The sequence below is a fragment of the Daktulosphaira vitifoliae genome, unplaced genomic scaffold (genome assembly GCF_025091365.1).
Source record: "Daktulosphaira vitifoliae isolate Bord-2020 unplaced genomic scaffold, ASM2509136v1 Scaffold_3, whole genome shotgun sequence".
Lineage (NCBI taxonomy): Eukaryota > Metazoa > Arthropoda > Insecta > Hemiptera > Phylloxeridae > Daktulosphaira > Daktulosphaira vitifoliae.
The window spans coordinates 12,437,627-12,455,046 of NW_026099574.1; the positions used below are offsets into that span (position 1 = coordinate 12,437,627).

General features: G+C 26.3%; 1 protein-coding gene across 2 annotated transcripts; it reads left to right on the forward strand.

Annotated features, from left to right (window-relative positions):
* On the forward strand, positions 1–11,919 carry LOC126902332 (uncharacterized). 2 transcript variants are annotated; one of them, XM_050679486.1, is made up of 4 exons: positions 1–164; positions 2,480–2,663; positions 3,839–4,049; positions 11,287–11,365. In XM_050679486.1, exons 1-4 carry the CDS (start codon positions 97–99, stop codon positions 11,292–11,294), a joined length of 471 nt encoding a protein of 156 aa, XP_050535443.1. In that variant the 5' UTR covers positions 1–96; the 3' UTR covers positions 11,295–11,365. The 2 variants fall into 2 exon arrangements, with proteins under 2 accessions (XP_050535443.1, XP_050535441.1); XM_050679484.1 differs by having other exon boundaries at positions 3–164; positions 11,305–11,919.
* The last annotated feature ends 5,501 nt before the right edge of the window (positions 11,920–17,420 follow it).

Sequence of the window (17,420 nt, forward strand, 5' to 3'; positions counted from 1 at the left end):
CCTAAGACATAAATATTTTAAAAATAATATTAAACTTTTTCACTAAAATTTTTCTGTATTTCATCAAATTGTCAATTTGTACATTTTACGATAAAAATGATTTTATTAAAATTATTTGTATTATTTTATACATGCTATGGAACATCTGGTGATCTTAAACAGGAGTAAGTATTAATTCGTATTTTTCTATTTTAATATGTAAAAAAAATCGATTCAAATGGAATTCAATTTCATGATAATATCATGAAATTTATACTTGGCAAATTCTTTTTGCTACAATTTTTATCAGTAATATTGAAGATAATTATTTCTCTATTTAATAAACAAATTAAAAAACCCAGCACAGTGGTGTCGCGATACAGTGGAGACGTGACATAATTGGATTCAGTATAGATGATATCTGACAGTGATTAAAATCACTATCATAAAAAAACACTTCGATGAAAATCAATAGATAATGTTTAATTTTAAAAAATGAATGGCTTATTCCAAAAGCTACATGATCTTTATCATTAAATAACCGGTAACTGCTAAAAAATTTCGTAAATATAACGTATATGCATTATTATTTAAAAAATTGATAAAACAATAAAAACATTTTATTTAAGAATTTGCTTTTAATGTAACTAAGATGAAAAAATATCATTTATTTTCATTTAATCGTTAATACTACAACCACAAAATTAATTTTTTAAAAAAATTTAATTTAATATTTTATTTTATAGTAATTAAAACAAAGGGAATATAAAATATAATACCCAAACTTTTTTTTATCTAAAGTTCGATTTTTTTTTAATAAAGTATATTACTTAAGCTTTTATTTTAGATATATAAAAAAGTGACAGTATTTCCGGAACACTTTCAAAAAATAAGTTGTAAAAGATAATTTTTTGTGAAAAATTTGTTATTTTAAATTCCTCCCTGAGGGCGGGTGATGGATCAGATTAAAAAACCCAACACAATGGTGTCGCGGTATAGTGTGGACGAGGCATAGATGGGACAAGTATAGATGATATCTGACAGTGATTAAAATCACTATCATAAGAAACGCTTCGATGCAAATCTGTAGATAGTGTTTCATTTAGAGAAATTGGTGGATTATTCCAAAAGCAACATCAACTCTTATTTCTTTAATTATATCCTGATTAGTAGTTCTTTGATTTTAAAATATAATATATGAATAAATACTAATTATAGTTTTTAAATTTAGTATGAAATTGTGAGGCCAGCTATGATGTATGGTTCATAGTGTTGGGCGGTTGATAAGAAAGTAGAGCAGAGAATAAGTGTAGCAGAGATGAGAATGCTTTGTTGGATGAGTGGAGTGACTGGAGAAGATAGGATAAGGAACGAGCATATAAGAGGAAGTAAAGGTGTTGCGTCAATCGTGGATAAGATGACAGAAAATAGACTTAGATTGTTTAGTCATGCTATGAGGAGAGAAGAATAGGAAGCTGTAAGAACAGTTATAGAAATGAATGTTGAAGGAAGAAGAGATAGAGGAAGACCAAAAAAGAGATTGAGGAATGTTATTGAATGCGACATGAGGACAGCTAATGTGAGCGTAGAAGATATGGGAGATCGTGTCAAGTGGAAGCTTAGGATAAGGGTGGCCGACCCCAAGTAGTTGGGATTAAGGCAAAGAAAAAGAAAAAGTTTACCAGAAATTCCGGTGGCAATTGACATAATATGAAGCTAAAAAAATCAAACAAACAAAGGTAAATGAATTTCAACACTTCAATAGCGTACGAAATCATAGGTGAAACTAGGCACGAGATATTTTTTAACATCAAAATACTTTTGATATAACTAAACGGAATATAATTCTGCATTTTAATCATAGCATCTATTTAAACAACAAGAGTTACATAGAAATAATTAATAAGACTTTAAATTAAATTTAAATGATTTATTACAATAAAAATACAAAAAGAATAGTGATTTTAACGAAATTTTAAGTTTTTCTTACATATCTTCTGTTAATTGTAATTATAAAAGTTCCTGATCACATATTAGTCTACAAAATAAAATTTTGTATTCCTCATAAAATTTACTATTTAATGATATAAATTCTATACTTACAAATCGAGCTAAAATAATGTTTAAAAGTTTAAAATTTTTAAATTATAAACTTTCATAAAAATTAATATTCAAGGATCAAAAAAATAAGTTAATTAGGAAATTTTGAACGGATTATTTTGAACACATTGAAAATTAATAATAACTTGATAAAAAATTTTTTCATAAGTAAACACTCGCTTTCTACACTTATAAATGTGGTAATCAGGCTTGAAATCAAATTAAAAAATTTTCAACTACATACGAGTTGTGATCTTTTGACGTATCGTTGAAAAAAAGTTGTAACAGACATCAAAAAAAAAAAAAAATAATAACCACATCATAGTAATATTAATATCTTCTCAGCTTTGCTTGAAGCTAAAATATTGTTGTCAAGTCTTAAAAATACATTTTTTTACAGCTTAGATACAGCATGGGCCGAATTTGATAAACATTTAAAACATGATCACTCACAGTTTATTGGTTACTATGAAGGAATGGGAGATGATATGGACATGCATTCTAAAATAAAAAGACAATATTTATCTTCAATAAATAATATTAGAAATTGGCATGGTGTAGAACCTCTAAAACAAAATAATGAAGTAAATTTTTAAATAAATAGTAATAAGTAAGATGTTATTAGCTTTTGAAAACTTATCATAGTATCTTATTTTAATTTAGTGTCAATCGAACAGTTATTGTTATTGATAGCAAAATATCTATGCATAAAATTTGTGGAGGATCTTTATATCAAGTTCATTTATCATATAACCCTACAATTTAGAGGGGCATAAGTCTTTGCAGAGCTTACAAAAATACGTGATGCTTTTTATACAAAGGCAATTACATTCCCATTAGTCGGTTATTTCTTTGTTCATACCATATACCAAAGACAACATTTGAGGGTAGCAACACGATCATTTGAAAACTGAGGTCAATCAATTGCACTCATGCTGATCGGACCATACCTTAAGTGAACTCGTTCTTCAATAAAATCCAATTTATCTAAGAATTGTAGTGAAAATGAATTTTTATTCAATGACTATGATACTTAAAATTGCCTATTTAGTTATTTAAAATATAAAATAAGCTTCCTTTCAAAAAACTCTCTTTGTCACCGAAATCAGATACATCCCAGGTTTTTACTAGTAATGGACATTTTTGATTATTTTTAACTATCGAATAACTATTTGAATTGTTTTTATTAACATTTTATTCCATTTAGAATTATTATATTATTATCGTCTGAATGATTTTAGAAAAATATCTGTCATGATAATTTTTATATTAAGTGTAATAGAGTTGAGTTATTAGTAAATGAACCGAACAAAACGAGCGGCTTTGTAAAATGGTGGGCCGGTTAAAAAAATTCCTCACTCTAGTAAATTTTGAAATGACGCCTTTGCTTTATACATAATAGGGTTTTAATTTTAATAATTCAAATGACAGCTTAAATATTTAATGAACTTATAAAATAGAAAATGTTAAAATAGAATCAATAGAATTATTGGCTGATAACAATTATTGGACCAGTTTTCTGAAATTATTAACAATTTAAAGTAATTTCAACAGTTACTTAACAAAACCCGCGCTTCACCTGTTGTCTCTATTGCCTAGGTATAAAAATGTTAATAGCTCCCTAACTAATGGTCATATATCTTATTATACTACATATATTTTTGAACACTTAATTAAAAGACCTACAAGATTATATTTAAAAACTATCATTTATATTACTAGTATATTAACGTTATTAATACAAATTTATGATCTTTAGTTGGATGTTTTTGCACAGTCATGTGCAAATTATGAAGCCAGGATAGAACGACCTGGTCCATTCAATTCAGTTTTCGGACTATTATTCTCATCTCATAATACTCTATATTCTAATGACTTAGGGAAAAAATTACCTTATCGAATATATGGATATGCTGATAATGAAGATAAACCTTTTGATTTTGAAGCAAATGAGGATGAAATGATTAAAAGTAAGTAATAATAATAAATTATAATTATCCTGTATAAGAATTTTAGGAAACTTTTGAAAATATTTTATTATACATTTTATAATATTCTGGTAACAACATAACAGTTTTTAACAGAGAATACGTACTTGTTTCCACTACACTAGTAGTGTGGTTATTTGTACTGTCGGTCAATTAGCTGTCACACACCACACATGCACATACCCATGCAATTCATTATACTTATATAATTTGTTTATATAGACGTTTTTTAGCTTCGATGCGAAGCTAAAAGGGTATTAATTTTACTTTGATGTGTTTTTTTTCGTGTGTCTGTTACCACTCTTTCTCGGCTCTCACTAAACCGATTTCTTTCAACAATACATCACACGATTTAGTCGAAGACATTACCATTAAAAATTGAAAAAATTTCCCTCGTTTCCCGTAAATGGGAAAAGTCTCAAAAAATATTACGAATTTAAAAATCGCTAATTTTCGACATTTTTAAAATTTTTTTCTTCTTAATATTGCCATAATTTTTTAAAAATGACAAAATTGATATAATTTTTTTTTATATATATACATGAGGTAATTACCTATCATTTTGTATATATTAATAAATCTGACCCTTTATCTGCCCATAGAGAGGGATTCAAGATGACAATTTTTTCAACTTTTAACATGATTAATATTTATTTTTACAAAATATATGAGTATTATTGGTTAATTTCGTCTATCATCTGGTATGTTATTACAAAATTTCTTATGAAGTACAGTGATAATAATATTGTATTATCTACATATGGAGTAAAATTATTTTGCTATTATTAAATATTTCCACAAATCATGAAAAGATTACGACTTATGATAATGAATTATTTATTATACTAATTTAGTCGCCTGCGTTATTACATTGATTTTGTTTACCTCCGTGCAGCCTATTTTATATTTTTAATTTAACGTTGTGCCAGTTTTAATTTTTATGTTATTTTGAAGTATAAAATATCAAATTTAATTATTATATTTAGTGAAAGTTTTATTTATCAATAAATATGCCACTAGTATTGAAGAGTTCCAAAAAAGAAATATTTTTAATAGGTAACATAAAACATCAAATTACGGGTTCAAAACTTCCTTCTAATGGCCAAGTACTGGCTGTTTTATTTTATAATATGCCTGAAGTAAAATTAACCGTGAGTGAAAGTGTGAATCTCGTTCTTCCTGAGTGTATTATATTTTGGGCAAAGGCGCGAATACCAACAAAATCAATACCATACTGTGTAAAAAAACTTGTTAACTTGTATCACATTTGGAGAGATCTGCAGAAGAATGCAAATAAAGCAAACGATTGATTTCAACAACGTGAGCAAGCATTCATAAAAAATTTAGATAATTTATTTGATATTGCTCATGCGGATGCCAATAAATTAATTAAAATTGAGGATGACAAGATATTCCTGCAACGGCAAAGAGAGCCTGGATGACCTGGACACTTGGCTGGAGTGGATAAAAAGTTAGCAGATAAGGAGGAAAGAGCACGACTTAAGTCTATTACAGAAGAAAATAGGAAAATAAAGTATTTAACTCCGTAAACTTCTTCAGAATTAAATGTACATATGCAGGATGAATCATCTTGCAGTTCTGGTGAAGTGATAAATTTACAAAGAAATTTACCGATTGTATCGGACAACACACCTTCTAAAAATGAAACTATTACAATTGTAGCAAAAAATGAATTTATTACTCCAAAATTAGTAGCTGCGCTTGATAGATGTCAATTAAGCACAAGAGACTCTGTAATTATCCTTCAAGCTACCCTTGAAGCACTAGGGTATAATACAGACAAAGCCTGTAGTAAGTCGTCTGTACAACGAATCCGTACAGAAAAACGCAAGGGGTGAGCAAATGCCATAAAAGTGGATTTTCAGAATGAAGTACCAGACATTGTTACGGTACACTGGGACGAAAAACTGTTGCCTGCACTAGAAAATCGTAATAAAAAAGAAGAACGACTGCGTATTGTTATTTCATTCAGAAATAAAGAACAACTGATTTCTGTGCCAAAATTAGAAAACTCCACTGGTAAAGAACATGCACGAGCTATTTGGAATGCTATCACTAATTGGAATCTTGAAGATAAAGTGCTAATTTTATGCTGTGATACAACAGCTTTCAATACAGGACGCATTAATGGCGCATGTTACTTATTAGAGCAAAGACTTAATAGAGAGTTGCTTATTTTTGTTTGTCACCATCATACGATGATTTATTAGTATTTATTATATTTATATATATCGTATTTATGAGATGGTACTAAAAAGGGGTCCATTTCTCCAGCCCCCCCCTTTTTTAATTTCATAGTTTTTAATATCTCATTCGTTTGTGCAGAAATGTGCACAAGGTCCCGTCGTTTGTGCACACTTACTTTCCGAGATATCGTAAAAACACATTTGGGGGGCCGCAGAAACGGCAGCCCCCCCTTTTTTTAATTTCGTAGTTTTTAATATCTCATTCGTTTGTGCACCGTTTGTGCAGAAATGTGCACAAGGTCCCATCGTTTGTGCACACTTACTTTCCGAGATATCGTAAAAAATAGTAGTATTACGTTTGAATAATTTAGTAAATGTTATTTGCTACTGTCATACGAAAATTCAAATAAATAATTAAAAATATATTTCATTTTTTTTTTTAATTTGATTAAAACTTTTTCGTAGTTAGTGTACTTAAAATGTAACTGATTAAAAATAGGTAATAATATATTTAATAAATTTATTTGTTTCTTTTTTTTTAATAATTATAAAATATTTATTCATTATTAAAAATTTTAAAAAATTAATAATTATCAAATTTTGAACTGACATAATCTTTTAATATAATATTAAGGATTGTCATTCATTTTTTAAGGGTGATTATTTAGTATTCCGTATTTAGTATTTAGTTATCCAAGACGTCTGAACCAATAATGTACATGCATAATGACCTTAAATGGCTGAGGTCTTGAAAATTAAATACTCTAATATTATAAAAGTATAATATGCTAATAGAAAGGTCCCTGAGTGAATTTGCCGTAGATCCCAAAAATCCTCAGTACGGCTCTGCACTTAGTATGAACTATTCTGAGAGTTCATTGTATTATAATATTATTTTATAATTTGTCGTTTTTTCGCAACTGACTTTTGAATATTTTTTTTGTAATTCAGTTATTTGAAGAAAAGGTAAGTTTCTTAAGCAATGTACTCTATAACAGATATAGAAAATAGTTTTAAGTAAAAAAACTTTTAAAAATGTCAAAAATTAGTGTTTTATAATTTTGCAATTTTTTTTTGGAGATTTCCTCCTTTACGGAGAACGAGGGAAATTTTTTCAATTTTTGAGGGTAATGACTTCGACTAGATACGATTTGTGATCTTTTGATGTATCGTTGAAAGAAATCCGTTCGGTGAGAGCTGAGAAAAAGTGGTAACAGACACAAAAAAAAAACACATCATATTAAACCAATACCTTATCAGCTTCGCATCGAAGCTAAAAAAACTATTTTCTATATTATGCATGTACATTATCGGTTCAGACGTCTTGGATAACTAAATACTAAATACGGAATACTAAATAATCACCCTTAAAAAATGAATGACAATCCTTAATATTATATTAAAAGATTATGTCAGTTCAAAATTTGATAATTATTAATTTTTTTTAATTTTTAATAATGAATAAATATTTTATAATTATTAAAAAAAAAGAAACAAATAAATTTATTAAATATATTATTACCTATTTTTAATCAGTTACATTTTAAGTACACTAACTACGAAAAAGTTTTAATCAAATTAAAAAAAAAAATGAAATATATTTTTAATTATTTATTTGAATTTTCGTATGACAGTAGCAAATAACATTTACTAAATTATTCAAACGTAATACTACTATTTTTTACGATATCTCGGAAAGTAAGTGTGCACAAACGATGGGACCTTGTGCACATTTCTGCACAAACGGTGCACAAACGAATGAGATATTAAAAACTACGAAATTAAAAAAAGGGGGGGCTGCCGTTTCTGCGGCCCCCCAAATGTGTTTTTACGATATCTCGGAAAGTAAGTGTGCACAAACGACGGGACCTTGTGCACATTTCTGCACAAACGAATGAGATATTAAAAACTATGAAATTAAAAAAGGGGGGGGCTGGAGAAATGGACCCACTAAAAAGCGTTTTTGAATTAAAAATCAGTCACGTGACTAATAGTCCCGATTTTCCACTATTCAAAAAATTTAAAGAAAATTGGAAAAATGTCAACCCCACCGAGATAAAATTTTATAGAGAATTCGTAGAAACTTATATAAGCACAACAAATATTGAAGCTTTACTTGAATTGTACCATGCTGAATTAACAAAAAAAATTGTCAGAGATGACTATCGAGAGCTGATAGAACTTTCAATAATATTTTTAGGAGGAGATTCAGAAAAAAAGTTTAAAATTAGGCCTCCAGGAGTAATGCACCAAGCGAGATGGATGGCAAGAGCTATATATTCTTTGAAAATATCACTACTTAGTTCTCAACTAAATATTACTAGCTAGGATAAAGCCGTGTTGCTAGATGTTTGCTTATTAATTGTTACTACTTACGTGAAGCCTTGACTTAAATGCGTTCTTGCAGTATAATCACCTCATCAAGACTTGTGTTTTTTAAAGTCATTAAAAGTTTATGAAACCATTGACATAAGTATTTCGAAAGTGGTACTGCAGAAATTTAGTCAGCATTTGTTGTACTTAACTGATGAAATTGTAATCTTAGCACTATTTGACGATGATGTTGAACCAGATATGAAAAGATTTATGGTAAAAAATTTAACAAAAAAAAGTGAATATACATTTATTGTCGATACATACCGACAAAGGAAGAACTTGGCGGTTTGAAATATGGTTAGTATGAAAGATAAACGTGTATATTTTAATATGATTTATTATTTAATGATAAATGTAAATAATTTTATTTTAGACAAAAATATCTGTGATTTTGTGTCAGCCAAAAGTAAGTGCTTATTTACCCGTTTAAAAATTGATGATATTTTTCTGAACGAATGTCCATTATCATGGGTGACAAATGCCTCATATATAGCAGCCCATAAAACTGTATCAACCCTGAAAACTGTAAATGATACTGCTGAAAGGGCTGTTAAAGTGATGCAAGATTTTCATGGTTTGATTACAGTCGAAGAGGAGCAAAAACAATTTTTGTTGCATTGTATGCAAGAACATAAAAATTTATACCCAAATTCGAACAAAAAAACTCTCAAAAGAAAATATCCCCAATAATAATTTTTTATAAGTACCCCAGCATTGTAATTATAATTTTTTTAATATTAAAATAAACATGATAAAATTATCATTTCCAGTTGGTATTTTTTAAATTTGTTGTGTATTAGCATAAACAGAATTTGACTACAAAAAATTTAACCAATAATACTCATATATTTTGTAAAAATAAATATTAATCATGTTAAAACAATAAAACGATCGCCCCAATGAAAATTTTACTCATTACATTTTTTTTAGAAAATTAAAATTTGAACAATTTTTATATGAAATATTACTACTTATTATAAACGGTTCATCAGATATAATGCAATATTCGTAAATATCTCAATTTCGACAGTTTTGCAAAATAATACTTATTTTTCAATTTTTCTAGAAAACTAGTGAGTTTAGAAGAAAAATTATAGAAATTTAAGTTATACAAATCATTTATATCTACAATTTATTTTCTATATATTTTATTGTGAGAGCACTAATTTACAAGTCAATGGCAAATAACTGAAAAACTACCCCTTTTAACTAATTTTCAACCTCAAGTCAGCACGGGTTAAACTTGTTTGATCGACCTGAAATTTTTTGTTTTCTTTTTTATATGTATACAAATAAATTTGAGGGGTATGCACTAAGCATTTCCGAAACTTCAAAATTCTGGGACACCCTAATATATATATATATATATTACACTTATAAAACATAAAATTTGTAATCAAAATATANAATATATATATATATATATATATATATAAATTCATATATTACACTTATAAAACATAAAATTTGTAATCAAAATATAAATAAGGAATTAAGAGATCATGTCGCTTTTGGAATAAGCCATTCATTTTTTAAAATTAAACATTATCTACTGATTTTCATCGAAATGTTTTTTATGATAGTCATTTTAATCAATGTCAGATATCATCTATACTGAATCCAATTATGTCACGTCTTCACTGTATCGCGACACCACTGTGCTGGGTTTTTTAATTTGTTTATTAAATAGAGAAATAATTATCTTCAATATTACTGATAAAAATTGTAGCAAAAAGAATTTGCCAAGTATAAATTTCATGATATTATCATGAAATTGAATTCCATTTGAATCGATTTTTTTTACATATTAAAATAGAAAAATACGAATTAATACTTACTCCTGTTTAAGATCACCAGATGTTCCATAGCATGTATAAAATAATACAAATAATTTTAATAAAATCATTTTTATCGTAAAATGTACAAATTGACAATTTGATGAAATACAGAAAAATTATCTATACTCATCTATAATCATCTATACTGAAACCAACTATGTCACGTCTCCACTATACCGCGACACCATTGTGCTGGGTTTTTTAATCTGATCCATCACCCGCCCTCAGGGAGGAATTTAAAATAACAAATTTTTCACAAAAAATTAACTTTTACAACTTATTTTTTGAAAGTGTTCCGGAAATACTGTCACTTTTTTATATATCTAAAATAAAAACTTAAGTAATATACTTTATTAAAAAAAAATCGAACTTTAGATAAAAAAAAGTGTGGGTATTATATTTTATATTCCCTTTGTTTTAATTACTATAAAATAAATTCTTAAATAAAATGTTTTTATTGTTTTACCAATTTTTTAAATAATAATGCATATACGTTTCTTCACAAAATTTTTTAGCAGTTACGGGTTATTTAATGATAAAAACCTATAATATAATATCATTTATTTCAGAATAGGAGAAAAAACTATAATTTTGTGGTTGCCGCGTTTATTAATAAGAATAATCGAAAGGAGATTATACGTTATTTTAATGCAAAACCTAAATTTGGTCAAAAGTGTAGATTTAGTTTAGTACGGTTTACCTAACGTCATATTTTGATGACAAACCCTCGTTTATGAGTATTGAATTGTGGGATAAATAATTTTACATTAATTAACTCATTATTATTTATTTTCTAAGCTGTATGATTTTATGTAGATGAGGAATATTCTTTGCGCCATCGACATTCTACTAGTATAATTTGGAAAAGTTCCATTAACATAGGAATTGGTGTGGCAAAATCAAAGGAAACTGTAATTGATGGTAAAAAAATTGATTTACCATCTTACGTTATTGTAGCATTAATACATCCGAAGCCACACGTATTGGGAAAATACAAAGAAAATATAACACCTAGAAATCTTGAAATCATGAAACATGATGGTTACTTCGAATTTATTCAGGAAGATAAAAAACGCAACAAAAATGTAATTAAATACGAACTCCAGTCATATGTCAAAAAACTTGCGGAATCTTCTTCCAAAATAAATGTCAGCCTTGAAAAAAAAGAAAACTAAACGTTCAATAGATTCTTACTTGGTTTTTATGATTATGCTGTTAAAATTAATGTTTAATTATAATTAAATTAATATTTGTGAAAAATTGTCCATATCATTATTATTATTTGTACGATTTAAATTTAGAATTCTCAATTTATATATTAATAATTCTTTTAAAACACACTCAAAACACTTTTGAAATTGTTATTTATTTATGGATGCACTTTTTTAATACATATATGTTATTTAACATCATGCGTAATAAAACATTTACTCACAATTAATTTTGTAACATAACTTTTTAAGATACTGTTATATAAGATTGTTGATTACTAGTATACAAATGGGTATTCACATAATTTCTGCCTATAGGCATTTCAAATTTTGTCACCCTTTATAACTTTATGGGGGTCAATTTTATGTTATTGAAGCAGTAATCCATCCTAAGCCATTCGTATTAGAATATATAAAGAAAATATAACACCTAAAAATCTTAAAATCCTGATATATGATGGTTACTTCGAAATTTTTCAGGAAGCAATAAAACGCGACAAAAATATAATTTGATACGAACTTAAGATATGACTCGATACGAAGCTGAGAAGGTATTGGTTTAACAATATGTTTTTTTTTATTTTATGTCTGTTGCCACTGAACCAATTTTTTTCAATAATAAGTCAAAAAATCACAAATCGTACCTTGTTGAAGACATATACCCTTAAAAATTGAAAAATTTTCTCTCGTTCCCCGCAAATGTGGGAAAGCTCCAAAAAAGTTACAAATTTAAAAATCGGTAAATGTTGTCATTTTGTCACTTTTTTTTTTTTTTTAAACTTCCATAACTTTTTCAAAAAATCCTGGATTTTGTATTTTATTTTAAAATATCTCATAATACACTGACTTTCATGAATATTATATAATTTAATTGACATATAATAAATTTCAAAAGACATATGAAAGTAAATTTATTTAAATTTTTTTGCTTTTTAAGTCGAAAAAGTAATTTCTAAATTTGAGTTAGCTTAAATTGCTAGTTTTATCATGCGACGAAAAGTTGCCGAATGAGTAACACTTATGTCTTTCACGCTAAGGGTACAAGGTTCGCATCCGCCTGTGGCAATTAATATTTTGCATTTTTTTTGAGTTAGAAAAAAATTTTCAAATCATTTGATTTTTACTTCATTTTGATTCAATAACTTTAATAAATATCAAGGGTCCCATCATTATAGTCTCCCCTCGTGAGAAGAAATTTCTTATTCATGTAAATATTATTTTACTATGTGGTTTTTTTTGTGGCTACAGTTTATTTTGTCAACCCTCACTTGACCTACTTCTTTCAACGATATGTCAAATGATTACAATTCGTATCTAGTCGAAGACATTACCTTTAAAAATTGAAAAAAATTCCCTCGTTCCCCGTAAATGGGGAAACCTCCAAAAAAATTACAAATTTAAAAATCACTAATTTTCTTAATTTTTTCAATTTTTTTTACTTAAGACTGCCATAACTTTTTCAAAAATGAACAAATCAATATAATTTTTTTTTTTATAGATGTTTGATGTCTTTATCTACCATTTGGTATATTTTTTTTTATAAATTTAACCCTTTACCAGCCTACAAGGAGGGATTCAAAATGACAACTTTTTCACAAAAAATGTACTTTTTCAACTTAACTTTTGAAATTATTCCGGAAATACTGACACTTTTATATATATCTTAAATTAAAGCTTATGTAATATACTTTAATATTACAAAAAATTTCAGACTTTATTTGGTCTTCACAGTGAAAATGGCTACCGAATGCTATTTTTGTGTGAAAATTCTCGATTTTACTTAATGTACTTTTGCGCATTAAAAAATGTTTGAATACTTCTAATCTATATTCGACGATATTTCTAAATCACTTATGGGTCGTAATAACCATTTACATTGACAAATTCATTTTATCAATGTAAATGATTATTTATTATATGCCTATTTCATCAAACATTTATTTTTTTTAAATTTTTAAAATAGCCTTTTTCTTATCCTATCAAACTATTTTATAAGAAAAAGAAAATGGCTATTTTAAAATGTTGAAAACACTAAAAATAGGAAAATGTTTTATTTAAAAAATTTTTGTACTCTAAATATTACTAAAAAAGGTTTTTCTACATACTCGGTGATTACTAATTTAAATTCTTAAAATATTTAATTGAATTGAAACAGTCAATATCTGACAGACTCATTAAATAACAACCGAACTATCATATTTAAATAAAGATGAATATTGAGATACAAATACTCTATAATTTATTCGAGTTTTATGAATTTCATAGGAACAAAATGATAGAGACTTTAAGAGGTTTCGCGCTCTCTTAAATTACAGAATATTTATGGGAACTTCTATATTAAAAAAACGGTAGCACAGTGGGGTCGAGGCACAGTATAGACGTGGCATAGATGAGATAAGTATAGATGATATCTGACAGTGATTAAAATCACTATCATAAGAAACGCTTCGATGCAAATCTGTAGATAGTGTTTCATTTAGAGAAATTGGTGGATTATTCCAAAAGGAACATCAACTCTTATTTCTTTAATTATATCCTGATTAGCAGTTCTTTGATTTTAAAATATAATATATGAATAAATACTAACTAATTATAAAAACTAATTATAGTTTTTAAATTCAGTATGAAATTGTGAGGCCAGCTATGATCTATAAAAAGCAACCGTAATATGAAAAAAATGGAATATAAATTTTAGTACTCACATTAAATGTAATGTAACTCGAAAAATGTTTGTTTAAATGAAAAAATATAAGATAATTTTTTTGTTTATAATTGTCTTTTAAACAACTTTTGTACGAAACTTTTTTTTGTAAGTTAAATATTTTTTGAGAAAATTAAAAAAGCTCATATTTTTGAACTTTTGCGAGGCTGTAAAAAAAAGCTCAATTTCAATCAATGAAGACTATTAGTATGTCATTATACATATTTTAATTCAACTATTAATAAAACAAAATTTGGTTGGGAATTTTTTAAGAAATTTTTCCTTTGTTGACTGGCCTAGATGTCAATTTTAAATTTGTAATTGAGCTAAAAGTTATGGTAATATATTCAATTTTTTTTGCTATAAACTTTCATAAATCTTTATCAAAAATTGTTCATAAATTTTAAAGAACCAAAAAAATAGGTTAAAAATGAAAATTTGGATTGATCATTTTTAACATATTAAAAATCAAATCAGTAATAAATTGAAAACAATTCTTTTTTTCTTTTAATTATTTTTATATGTAATTAGTAATAATATAAAAAAAATAAAGAACTGATAGATAAAGTCTAATTGCAGATTTGAAAACAACGCGAAACTTTGATTTAAAAAAGTATATTTTTGTTTCTGATGAAAGTTCCTTGAAGTACAGTGCATTCATTTATAGTAACAAACAGTTTTTATTGAAAATTATTGTATTAAGCCCTTTAAATTTTTATACACGTAAAAATAAAGCAAAATACAACTTCTTTATTATTTTTATAATTTCTCCGTTTAAATTACAATATTAAATTATTGAATATCAATTTCATACTAAATTTAATAATTATAATTAGTATTTATTCATATATTATATTTTAAAATCAAAGAACTACTAATCAGGATATAATTAAAGAAATAAGAGTTGATGTTGCTTTTAGAATAATCCACCAATTGCCTAATTAAAACAAAGAAAAAAAAATTGGTTGAGAATTTTTTCTGCTATTCTCCAAAATTAATCCTTCGTTGACTAGAATGAATCATTAAATAGAAAATTTTATGAGAATTAAAACTATGCTATTTTTAAGACTAATATGCAGTCAGGAAATTTTATAATTACTATTTACAGTATATTTATCAGAAAAACTCATTATTTTTTTGTATTTTTATCGTAATAGAACACCTAAATAGAAATCATAGTAATCATTTCTAAGTAATTTTTAGTATTTAAAAAGATTCTACAATTGAAATATCCAGAACTGAATTAATTTTAATGATTTACTTTAGCTAAAAAAAAAGAAAGTTATAATTTTGAATCCCACTTGTGGGCAGGTAAAGAGTTAGATTTATAAAAAAAACAAATGATAGAAAAGACATGCATCTAAATAAAAAAAATTATACTGATTTGGTCATTTTTGTTAAAGTTATAACAGTTAACAAAGTTATAAGTTTTATACACTGGACTACAAGGAACTTTCATCAGAAACAAAAATATACTATTCAAAATCAACTTTTCGCAATGTTTTCAAATGTGCAATTAGACTTTTTCTATCACTTCTAAGTTTTAATATTATTAAAAAATAGTATTTGCATATAAAAAAATTTGTAGATAATATTTAATTTTAACAAATTAATGAATTTTTTGTCACTTATGAATAAATATACTGGACTACAAGAAACATTCATCAGTATCAAAAATATACTTTTTTAAATCAACTTTTCGCGCCGTTTTCAAATCTAAAATTAGACTTTTTCTATCACTTCTAATTTTTGATATTATTACTAACTAGTAAAAAATGAGTATTTACATATAAAAAATAGAGCGTATAATACAATTTGATTATATTTGTAAAAATCAATTGTTAATTCAGGAGAAAAAACAATCATTTTTTTTAGAAATGATTTATATAGCAACATGTTACAAAAAAAAATTGTAATATGATAGTCTAGTAGTAGCACACACAAATAGAGTAAAAAAATTATTAAATTACAAAGTAAAATGATTTAATTTTGTAGTTGAAACCTATCATATCAAACTTGATTCGTCAATAAATACTTTGAAACATTAGAAATTAATGATTTTAATTGTTTGTATGGAGGAAATGGAATAACTAACTGTTTAATTGATAAATTAAAATTTTTTTTCAATTTTTGAGGGTAATATCTTCAACCTAGATACGAATTGTAGTCATTTGACGTATCGTTGAAAAAAATAAATAAAAAATTTGTTACTTATGAATAAATACACTGGACTACAAGAAACTTTCATCAGAAGCAAAAATTTACTTTTCTAAATCAACTTCTCGCGTTGTTTTCAAATCTGCAATTAGACTTTTTCTATCAGTTATACATTTTTATATTATACTAATTACATATGAAATAATAATTAAAAAAAAAAAAAAATTGTTTTCAAATTATTACTGATTTGATTTTTAATATGTTAAAAATATGCAGTCAGGAAATTTTATAATTACTATTTATAGTAAATTTATCAGAGTAACTCAATATTTTTTTGCATTTTTATCGTAATAGATAACTTAAATAGAAATAATAGTAATCATTTCGTAGTATCTTTTGGTGTTTAAGAAGATACTACAATTAAAATATGAACTGAATTAATTTTAATGTTTTACTTTAACTAAAATAACCAATAAATAATACGAATTGTAGTAATTTGACGTATTGTTGAAAAAAGTAGGTCAAGTTAGAGCAGAGAAAATAAATGATAGTCACAAAAAAATATCTTCTCAGCTTTGCATCGAAGCGAAAACTTAAAATATAGTAAAATAATTTTAATACGAATAAGAAATTTCTTCTTGCAAGGGGCGACTAAAGTGATGGGATCCTTGATCTTTATTGAAGTTATTGAATCTAAATGTGATAAAAATCAAACGAGTTAAAAATGTATACTAACTTAAAAAGAATTAAGAAAAAATGCAAAAAATTCATTGCCATACGCGGGTTGGAACCTCGTACCCCAAGCGTGTAAAACATAAATTTTACCAACTCGGCAACCGTACGTCGCTACCGTCGGGTGAAAA

Coding starts and splice junctions, on each gene's coding strand:
- LOC126902332 (XM_050679484.1), top strand. CDS start 97: ATGATTTTATTAAAATTATTTGTATTATTTTATACATGCTATGGAACA. Junction 165..2,479: donor TCTGGTGATCTTAAACAGGA/GTAAGTATTAAT, acceptor ATTTTTTTACAG/CTTAGATACAGCATGGGCCG. Junction 2,664..3,838: donor CTCTAAAACAAAATAATGAA/GTAAATTTTTAA, acceptor TATGATCTTTAG/TTGGATGTTTTTGCACAGTC.